Source organism: Apodemus sylvaticus, chromosome 5 (genome assembly GCF_947179515.1).
Source record: "Apodemus sylvaticus chromosome 5, mApoSyl1.1, whole genome shotgun sequence".
NCBI lineage: Eukaryota > Metazoa > Chordata > Mammalia > Rodentia > Muridae > Apodemus > Apodemus sylvaticus.
Window position 1 is genome coordinate 131,907,296 of NC_067476.1, and position 10,971 is coordinate 131,918,266.

Sequence of the window (10,971 nt, forward strand, 5' to 3'; positions counted from 1 at the left end):
CAGGGAACTCAATTTGCAAGGCATTGAAAGTCAATTGCTATTGTCGGTCCCCCCCCCCCCCCGCCGGCACTTTCGACCTCAATTCTTCTCACTTGACTAAAATTTGTTCTTTCATCTGCCTGTCAACTCTAAGTAAAGTTTAACTTTAGAAAGGGTGCGTCAGCTAAGATGTTTGACCTCGAGGACTTCCACTCGGGTTCCCACGGTGCGGGTGTCTATGTGACGGGTTCAGCCCAGAGCCTTACTGAAGCCATGCTGCCGTTTCCCTAGATTAGATAGCGTCAACCAGTGAAGCTCCACGGGTCAGAGAGAGGAAGAGAGCCAAAAGTAGCAGAGACCGACATCTCTCATTAGCCAAGCCTTCCACTTGCTAAATGCACTGACTCCACCCACGCTATCCAATCAGAACTCCCTCAACCGGATCTCCTAGGACAGTGTGCCTACCCCGGAAGCCACACTGTCTTGCTGCCGCACCTGGGCGGAGCCAAGCTTTCTACTGGCTTGCGTAGCTGCCCGTCGCGAGGAGGCGGGAGCCGGCGGGAACCGGGACGCTAGCGCCTGCGCAGAGTGCAGCTCGCGGCGCGCGGGAAGCCGCTACCGGCGCCTAACCGTTCCCCGCCTCCTAGACGTCGGTTTCTCAGGCGGAGCCTCTGGGAGGAAGAGGAGAACCGGAGAGAAACTCTTCTGGCCCGGGACCGCGACCGGGGCGGGACCCGGGACCGAGTAGCCTTGGCGGCGGTGACAGAGACCGAGCAGGTAAATGGGTGATCCTTCCTGGCTGTGCGCTGGCCGTCGGGCAACGCCGCGGGATCAGGGACCTCTTCCCTTCTCTTAGGCTCAACAAGACTTGGGTGTTGTCCTTTCCCCCACGTGGTGTCTCTGCAACGGGGCATCAGGCTTTTGTATGTGGCAAACGTTGGCGGTGTGTTTGCCATACCTGGAGGAGAGTAGCAGTTTGGGGCCTGGGGAAGTAAGAAGCGACTCCAAGCTGAAAATGAGGCCCGGGGCACGGGTGCCGTTTCTGGGGTCCAGCTTCTGGAAACTACAGTATGAACCACGGGAGTGGAACATCTTTCTGGCTGCCACTGTGCTGTGTTTCGGATATGTTCTGTGTTGCTATCTCCTTAAGAGAGAAAGATGACCGGGTTTTGTGGGTAGCTGAGCACCAGAAATAGGGGTGATCATCTTTGGGGGCGTGACCAATGTTAGATTGGACAAAGCATCGTGGCCTAAAGAAGCGGAGATGAGGTGTTGGACAGAGAAATATAGTTACCTGGGAGAACATTGCTAAGCCAGCATCCCTGGAGCTGTTTTCACATAGAACTGCTTTCAAAAATCCTGAAATTTAGTAAGCATGGCTCTGACTCCTTTGCTTTCATAGAATGAAGCAACCAAGATTGTAATCTCTTTTTGTAAAAGTTGTTACAGTGATTTGTGCAATGACGATTGAGGGGATGTACCTAAACTACTAAGCAAATAGCACTTCAGATTGATTGTTGAGACTGAGGACTTTGGAGAGGAGGGAGAAGAGGGGAGAGGCGGAGAGGAGAGGAGGGGAGGGAAAGGGAAGAGCAGTGCTGAGCAGGCTCTGAAGTCATCTATAGGACCAGCTTCCTCCCTGCTCTGTTTGGAATCATCGTTCATAAACTGATAGTTTCAAAAATAAAAAGTTGGGCCAGGCATGGTCGTGCACACCATTATTCCCAGGACGGGAGGCAGAGGCAGGGAGATCTGAGTTTAAGGCCAGCCTGGTCTACATAGAATTGCCAGAAATACATAGAGAAACCCTAGGCTCTTGAAATGAAAAAACATGTGTTCACAACTTAAGGTTTTAAGCTTACTCTGTAGAAACCCTGTTTTTGGAAATTGGCAAATGATGTAAATTACTTGTATCCACTGTTTTCAGTAATATTGGTCAATACTGGGTTCTTTTAAGTGAAAATTTTTAATCATAAAAAAAAAATGAACAGCCGTACCTGTTGTGGAAAAAAAATGCTGCTTATGTGTTGGAACTTTAATGTTTTTAGGGAAATGTGATCTTTCAGAATTTCCCTGAGAAGCTGTTTGAATTCTACAGCCTTTCAACTATGGTGTCATGACCCTACTGGTCTTACATGGTGGGCATTAATGCTGGAGACAAATTCTAGTCAGTCTTGGAATTGTAACCGCTGTCCTCCACGCCTGAGAAACATGCCGTTCTCTGCGTCTTCTGGGTCCTTGTTGGGTTAGTACTTGGTAATCTTTTCCCAGATCTGCACCTGCTCCCCTTTGTTGTGTTAGTAACCACTCTTTTCTTCTGATGAGCCACACCCTAGTTGCCTAGGGGTAGCCACACCTATCCAAGCTTTCTGGAAAGAGCAGTCTTCAGGTATCAGATATATATCTAATAATAATAACATGGATTTTAAAATCCATTGTAAGGTGATCATAACAGCCTTTTTTTTTTTAAACTAAGCTTACTATTGAGCCCAGATTGGCCTAGAATTCCTTTCTCAGCTTCTCCAGTGTGCCCCACCATTCCTGGCTTAAACCTCTGAACTCAGTACTAGTTGTGCACTGTCTAGTTTAATTTTCTTTCTTTCTTCCCCCAACCCCACCCCAGAGGAAACAGGATTAGAAAGATTAAATAGGCAACCATTCCTGAGCTGAATGCCTTTGACACCAGGTCTATATACCATGACCCTGCCTGTAAGATAAATAGGCAAGAGTCTGAGCCTAACGTCATCTGCCTGTAGTATGTGAATGTTCTGTTGCCTATGGAAAAATAGGATTTGGGAGCTAGGTGAGTCCATAGGTAAAGGTGCTTGCTGTCAAACCTAATGACCTGAGTTTTTGATTCCTCAGACCCACATGGTAGGCAGAGAGGACTCTTTGACCTACAGTGAGCCATGGCATGTGCCAACTCGCATGGCCACAAATGCTATTTTAAAAATTAAAAATTGAAAGAAAGCTTTTGTCAGGGAAGAATAGACTTTGATATTCACTTGTGTTCACTTTACCTTTGGTGTCTTACATACAGTCCCTGGATCCCTAAGGAGGAGACACTCCGGCTGAGGCCTCTGTCAGCAGAACCAGAGATGGCATCAGTAGATTTCAAGACCTATGTGGACCAGGCCTGCAGAGCTGCAGAGGAATTTGTCAATGTCTACTACACTACTATGGATAAGCGGCGGCGGCTGTTATCCCGCCTGTACATGGGTACAGCCACTTTAGTATGGAATGGAAATGCTGTTTCAGGACAAGAATCCTTGAGTGAGTTTTTTGAGATGTTGCCTTCCAGTGAGTTCCAAATCAATGTGGTGGACTGCCAGCCTGTCCATGATGAAGCCACGCCAAGTCAGACCACAGTTCTCGTGGTCATCTGTGGAACAGTGAAGTTTGAGGGCAACAAACAGCGGGACTTCAACCAGAACTTCATCTTGACTGCTCAAGCGTCACCCAGTAACACAGTGTGGAAGATAGCAAGTGACTGCTTCCGGTTCCAGGACTGGGCCAGCTAGTGGGGTGACAGAAGCGTCTTGGCTTTAGCCCAGCTCTGCAGAGAAATGCCAGTCTCAATTCTCAGGATGTGGAGAACACAAGTTCATTTTTGTTGTCACAGCAGCACTGCAGACTGGATGCTCCACTCCCAGAACCCCTTTCCTGGTTATATACTGGTTTGTCATAGTTGCCTTTTAAAAGTAGTAAACTTTCTATTTTTCTACTTACTCAGTAGAGACCCTGTTTCTGGAAATTGACAAATAAATATGTTACTTCTCTGCCTGATATGTCTAACTCTTGAGAAGGCTGGAGGAGTGTGAAAGGCAGACAACATGTTAGGAAGCACCTATGGAGGTGAGAGGCTGAGCTACCACTCTAGTTTGAACTTGGGGGAATCCAGAACTATGGGTGGCAGCCCTATTAGCACTAGCATCCTTAAAACATTGGGAATTGCCTGTTCTGGGCCCACCCTTAATGTGTGGTTGGATACAGATATATATGTATGAGTGTGTGTGTGTGTGTGTATATGTTTATGCACCTGACTGTTGGCTTTACCCTTGACACCTGAGATGGGAGTTAGTGATAAATGTGAAGAATTAGCTGACGGCTAAGTACTGCTTAGCCCCAAAAGTACCAAGGTTGGGAGGGAATGTCAGAAACTATTAACTATAAAAAAATCCACCTAAAACTTTTTCAGTCTGAGTTGTTACTTGATTTGACATGATTAAATTCTGGCCAATAAAGCAGAAAGAATCTGGTTGAGCTAGGGAATTTTGCATCAGTAAACCCTCAATTCCTCTCTCTGACTGCTAGACCAACTGGTCTTCATCTTAGGCTACAAGACAATCTGGACTTGCCCTAGAGTTAGGGTCCTTGTGTATCTCTAGTCCACAACCTATGGACTAGATATAACCTATGATATAACCTATGTCTTGGCCTGTCATGAAATAACAGCCCCAAAGCCACATCTAGAGCAGTCATACCTGCCTACAGACTTGGTGACAAGATAAGACTCAGACATTCAAGCTAAGATGCCAGTAATATTTATGAAATAGCAAAGTGAGGTTTCCACCATGCTGAACTGACCAAGATCCTGGAACACTAAACATGGCCCCTTAGGAAGAGACACGGAAGAAGAGTGGAAGAAACAGTTTCTGAATTTTAAATATCAAATACTGTCCAAGGGTGAACTTGATACAAATGTCCTGGAGTAAAAAGAGTTAAATTCGTTAAACTCTACCCTAATTTTCCAAAATTGCTGATACAAGGATGTTGACCTCCAGGTTCCGGATTTCCTGCCTCTAGGAATGTTTGAATTATCACGGTTCTGAAAGCTTTGCTCTATATCCATTCCACACTCCTTTCTCACTTCTCTCCTGTTAGTGTCCTCCAACCCTTCTGCTCTCCCCCAGGTGTTTGTTCCTTATACTCTGCCCTGTCAGGGTTCCCTCTTCCCTCAACCCCCACATCCATCAACCCACCTTTTCCTTTGCTGTTTTGCCTATCCCTGCCCTACCAGAATGCACTCCACACATAGGCCAAAGGCAAACACAGTCTACTGTAAACACTACACTGTTTCCTGCACACACAAGGACCTGGAGAAAGTACTCAGTAAGAAAAGAGGTATCTTTTTCTGTGGCAGCCACATTTTGTTTTTGGAACAATAAAGGCAAAGTTTGCTTTCAACCACAAATCCTCATTTCTAGTTCCCTGTTAAGAGTGTCTGCTAAAGGTGGATTTCTGAGTTCGAGGCCAGCCTGGTCTACAGAGTGAGTTCCAGGACAGCCAGAGCTACCCAGAGAAACCCTGCCTGGGGGAGGGGGGGACCAAAACAAACAAAAAAGCAAAGCAAAAGAGTGTCTGCTAAATTGAGAGGTCTGGGTTCTTCTCCAACCTCTATTTTGCTTTAACAAAGACAAGATTCCTTATGTTTTTGGTGCTGCCTTGTTGGAAAAGTGTCTAAACAGTCTTTACTTCTAACAGTGAGGATAAAATTAGTTAATTCGCTGGGCGGTGGTGGCGCATGCCTTTAATCCCAGCACTTGGGAGGCAGAGGCAGGCAGATTTATGAGTTTGAGGCCAGCCTGGTCTACAGAGTGAGTTCCAGGACAGCCAGGGCTATACAGAGAAACTCTGTCTTGGAAAAAAAAATAATTCTTTGACAATTTTTTTTTTACTTTTAGCAGTGATGGAGACATTAAGGATAGAAAAGTTATTTTCAAACTCCTAAGACTATAGATAGATAGACATCTGTTTGACTCTTGCTTCCTCAAGCCTCGTGCCCTGATTAGATGGATTCTCCAGAAGGAACTGTGAGAAACACTTTAGGATTTGCACTGTAGGGCTGGGCCTTGGGGACCAGGGTGGACAGATTTAAGGGCTGGAGATGGCTCAGCTCATAAGAGTACTTGCTGCTCTTGCAGAGAACCTGGGTTCAATTCCTTGCATCTACACCATGGTTCACAGTTGTTTGTAACTAGAGTTCCAGATCTGATGTCCTTTGTAGTCTCCATGTCCACTAGGCCCACAAGTGGTGCACTGGCAGACAGGGAGGTGAAAACCATACAGTAAAGTTAATTTTTGTTAAAAGTAGCCAAGTTTGACCCTGATCCAGAGGCTGTGACATCTGGTGGACCTTGGCCAGAAGAAAGCTAGTAGCATACATAGGCCTGGCTACTCTGGGGCAATGAGGATAGTATGGGGCATGGAGTCATTAGGAGGGAGTCCTACTGTCTGGGCATCATCTGGTCCACTTCAGGACATACCATATTCCTAGCACACTAAGATTTGCGATGAAACAACACAAGACCTTGACCAGTGGGTTCATGTTTTGCTGATGACAGCACAGGATAGAAACAGTAAGTCCAGCAAGTGGTGCTTCTGAGACGGGGTGTCCCGGTGTTGCCCAGGCTGTTCTGGAACTCAGGCTCACATGTTCCTTCTGACTCTGCCCACTGAATAACTGGGGCCTACTGACACATGTAACTGCCATTGTCTTGGTATGAGAAGTGTCTTCCTGCTATCAGTAATGTTTGTCTTCTCTTAGGGAATTACCAATCTCACTGAGTTTTCAACTAAATAGCGTATGTCGTTACTCTTTCTGTTTTCAGTTTAGTTAGCTTCTGCTCTTTGTTATTTCCTTCTTCGTGCTTATTTCAGTCTTTTAAAAAAAGTTCTTCCATTGAAAGTGCTGAGGTTAACAGAAGCCGCCACACCTGGCTAATAAAAGTCATCACAAGCATCCCTTGTGATCTGAAGAGTGAGTGACAACTCTAATGCCCACTGACTTTGTAGAATGCACAAGCATTCTAAGGACCACTCAAGGCACTATTTTCAGCTTATTATTGACAAGGTGATTGATTTGTGAATGTGAAATTACAGTAAATATAAAAATCCTAGAAACATAGATTAAAAATTAAAGACAGATGTTCCTCTCACATTGGCTTCTAAGATTTTAATGGTTAATTACAGGGACCAACGCAATGGAAAGGGGAGAACTGACTCCTACAAGTTGCCCTCTGATCTTCCCAACAGGATCCTCTCCCAGTGTAATTAAAGGGGAAAAACAAACAAAAAACAAGAGTCCTCTAATGTGTTTGAAGAGTCAGAGATGAAGCATTTGGGTTTTGGAATCTGCAAGAATATTCCAACGTAGGAGTGGAAATAGCTTTGCAAAAGCGCATCCATTTTTTTTTTTCCGGGTGACTACCAAATACACATTGGTAAGAAATGGCTAAAGACGGAGTGTATATGGGAGAGGAAAGAGGTTAAGTAATAATGTGCCCAAACTTAAAGCAGGTAAAAGACCTGCGACCTGTTAAAACTCAACTCTTGAACTGACCATAATTGACGCACTGGAAAGTAACCTCACTGGCTGTATTTTGGGGCCTGGGAACCGCACAAGAAAACTCGTTCCCTACAGTGCCACGTGGTTCCTCCGTCAACACCCACGCCCGCCTTGCCCCCACCCCCACCCCCGTGCCCCCTGGAGGTTCCAGCGCGGCCGCGAGGTAGAGACAGCTGCTGGGCTTGGGAGGGATGTCACAGGACCGCAGAGCCTCTCACTTCTATGCCAAGACCACCATAGCCCCACACCGTTAGGGGGTGTTGGCGTCATCACCCCGCGACCACCCAGAACCAATAGCAAGAAGGTTCCCCGGGAAACTCAGCGGCAAACCAAGTGACCTGGGTCCCAACTGCTGCCTCAATCTCCCAGTGTGAGGGACAAAGCGCTGCCGCATACCAATCAATAGTGGATGCGCGTAATGTGTGTGTGTGTGTGTGTGTGTGTGTGTGTGTGTGTGTGTGTGTGTGTGTGTGTGTGTGTGGTGTGGCACGGCTTGTTGAGAGTTCCTGAGAATTGTCTAGTAGCATTCTTTATCCGCTGGTGATTTCCTCTTGGAGAGGTTCTTTGAGGTCTGTCTTGTTGTCTTACCATAGGTTGGGAATAGTTTCAGTCCCTTGGCACAAGGATGCTTATGGGTCAGATAAGTAGTTCTAAAATGCGGGATAATCTGAAGAAAGGTGTGCATGTGTGTGTGTGTGTGTGTGTGTGTGTGTTAATGGAATGGGACAGTGCCAGGTTACCACCATCACTAAATCTAGGACTGCCATTAAGTCCCCTGTACATTAAGTCCCCTGGGTAGCAACCACTCAACAAACAAACAAAACCCCAAAAAACAAAAACAGTGCTACAACAAAACTGGTGTGCTTAAAAATCATTCTGACAAAATGTTAGATCCTTGCTGTGTAAATCTACTGTTTGCCTCAGCAGCCAGACTTTCAGTCTCCTTTCTCTGTTTAAATTCTTCAAAGTGTAACCTGGGGCCAGAACCCAAAAGGAACACAAGGATGAAAGCCTATGTAAAACGAATATGCTTAAGGTAAGCTAATAAAACCTTCCTTTGGTTGGGCCTTAGCCCTAGTTGGCCAGGCACTTTAGTAAGGAGCTCTTCCTTCATTAATCTTTAACTGTGCAGACTAATTTCTCACAGGGAAGGCATATTTCTATAACAACTTCGTGGGCCTAAAGAGACAGTGTCTTTTGGTAAAATTACTTTAAGATACAAATCCATTAAGAGTTTGTGAAGAGTAGAGCTGTGGGCTGAGGTACTTGGCCATTAGGATATACATACTATCGGGTAATAGCTTCAAATCCCGAGAAACTGAGCCAGGCAATACTAATAACCCCTAGTCAAAAATAAAACTGATTCAAGTTAAATCACACACACACTGCACAGCAAACCTCACATAGGTATTAATGAAAGGCTCCAGGAGTTAAGGCTGCCTCTGCTTCAGGGAAAGGCAACAACAGTGAGTTGAATCGTAGACCGGGTTTATACAGGATTTGTTAGGGGAGGAGCTTTTCAGGGCAAAGATTTCCGGGTCAGGATTACTGAGATTTCAAGACCTGACCTTGGGAAGCTCAGCGATTGGTGGGTTTTCCTGCTCAGAGATTGGTGGCTTTTTTTTTTTTTGATTCCCCCCCCACCCCCCCCACCCCCCCCCCCCACACACACACAGGGTTTCTCTGTGTGGCCTTGGCTGTCCTGGAACTCACTCTGTAGACCAGGCTGGCCTTGAACTCAGAAATCCGCCTGCCTCTGCCTCCCAGAGTGCTGGGATTACAGGCATGTGCCACCACCACCAGGTGGATTGGTGGCTTTTTACCATACCCTTTTACTGCATTTGGCCCATGGGTCTGGATGACAAGCCTAGACTATCCAGGCCTTGGGCAGCTTTGGCTGAGGTGTCATCTCCCAGAAGCCAGGAGGGGGAGGCTGAAGATGAGGTGTGGTTGCCAGGGCAACTCCTGAGGTGATCACTCCCCACCTCCCATTGTTTAGGGATTACAATAAACACCCTTCCAGCAGCCCCACTAAATGCACTCAACTTTCATTCCACAGAAATGTCGGGCCCCCGTGCAACAGGTCTTTGAGCACATGCTGGATGTCTCTAAGCTCACAGATACCATCTGTGGGGTGGGGAACATGTCGGTCAACGCCTCTGACCAGGAGAGGACCCCTTGGCAAGTCACCTTTTTTTTTTTTTTTTTTTTTTTTTAAAGATTTATTTTATTTATATGAGTACACTGTAGCTGTCTTCAGATACCAGAAGAGGGCATCAGATTCTCCTGTAGATGGTTGTGAGCCACCATGTGGTTGCTGGGAATTGAACTCATGACATCTGGAAGAGCAGTCAGTGCTCTTAACCGCTGAGCCATCTCTCCAGCCCCGGCAAGTCACCTTTAAGCCTAAGAGCAAGGAGACTTGCCAGGGGTCACTCATCTGACCAGTGGGTGCTGACAGCAGTTCACTGCTTCCATGATCTTCAGATGCAGGACCACCACCTGTGGAGGGTCAGCGTGGGGGATTCCACCTTTCAGCACAGTACCAGCAAAACTTCCTTGTGGAGAAGGTGTTAATTGCCCCAGGGTTTAATGTCCACAGGAAGCGGAACCAGGGCATCTCAGAGTTCTGTGCTGATGACTTTGCTAAAGCTGTCTCAGAAAGTGAAAATGTCCACCCATGCCAGGTCCATCTGCCTTCCCTGCACCGTGGGAGCCAACATGGCTTTGCGGAGATCCCCACGTGGTGCTTGTAAAGACCATGAGACAGAACTTCTGTTACAGCAGAAGGTTCCTGCATATTTTGTAGCTTTGAATGGGAACAGACAGAACATCAACCTCAGGACAGGACCTGAGTGGACACCGTGTATCAAGGCTGTCTCCCAAAACAAAAGATATCTTCCCCAGTGAGGTGGTGACATACCAGTTTCTACACAGCCAGCAGGATGGAGGAGGAAGATGACAATCCTTTGCAAGGAGAATGTGGGGGAGTGGTTTTCCTTGAGCGGAGATACAGGTTTTTCCAGGTGTACCTGGTGAATTGGGGCCTTTTCGACCCTTGTCATGGTTCCTCCAACAAAAACTCCCATAGGAAACCTCTATACGGTGTTCGGCCGAGAGACTTACTCACTAATCTCTTCTGCTTGCAGCCCTGGCTGAGGCAGCGCCTGGCTGGTGTCCTGATCTTTTTAACCCCTTTAACATGGTCACTGACTCCTTTATTAGTCTGAACCTCCTGTCTAATATCTCTGAGTGTTCTCACTCCTGGGTACATTAATCCTGGCCCCAGGAACCCAGAGACAGTGGCACAAGCTAGGGAACCCCACGGTTGTGCCAGACCTCTGTGCCACCTGTGAAGCAAGTCTCTCTCTGGTGTGGATGACCGTGCTCCTTTGGCTTTCACATGGAATTTCCTAGTTATGAAATTAATAAAAATCAATGATTTCCACAAAAAAAGAAAGAAAGAAAGAAAGAAAGAAAGAAAGAAAGAAAGAAAGAAAGAAAGAAAGAAAGAAGGAAAGAAAGAAGGAAAGAAAGAAAATGTCTGTGCCCCTTGCTGGCCCAATAAAGTAGTCTCAGTCTGTTGAGCTGGAGTTTAATTCTTACACATAGGTTTACCTTTCCAATATACTCAGTTTATTCAC

At 46.4% G+C, this 10,971-nt stretch overlaps 1 protein-coding gene and 1 pseudogene across 2 annotated transcripts; both read left to right on the forward strand.

Moving 5' to 3' along the window:
* Positions 1–543: 543 nt before the first annotated feature.
* Nxt1 (nuclear transport factor 2 like export factor 1) lies at positions 544–3,765 on the forward strand. 2 transcript variants are annotated; one of them, XM_052183831.1, is made up of 3 exons: positions 544–756; positions 2,078–2,224; positions 3,020–3,765. In XM_052183831.1, exon 3 carries the CDS (start codon positions 3,078–3,080, stop codon positions 3,498–3,500), a length of 423 nt encoding a protein of 140 aa, XP_052039791.1. In that variant the 5' UTR covers positions 544–756; positions 2,078–2,224; positions 3,020–3,077; the 3' UTR covers positions 3,501–3,765. The 2 variants fall into 2 exon arrangements, with proteins under 2 accessions (XP_052039791.1, XP_052039790.1); XM_052183830.1 differs by lacking the exon at positions 2,078–2,224 and having other exon boundaries at positions 545–756.
* Positions 3,766–8,354: 4,589 nt separating this feature from the next.
* Positions 8,355–10,557, forward strand: LOC127684932 (complement C2-like; annotated as a pseudogene).
* The last annotated feature ends 414 nt before the right edge of the window (positions 10,558–10,971 follow it).

Coding starts and splice junctions, on each gene's coding strand:
- Nxt1 (XM_052183831.1), top strand. CDS start 3,078: ATGGCATCAGTAGATTTCAAGACCTATGTGGACCAGGCCTGCAGAGCT.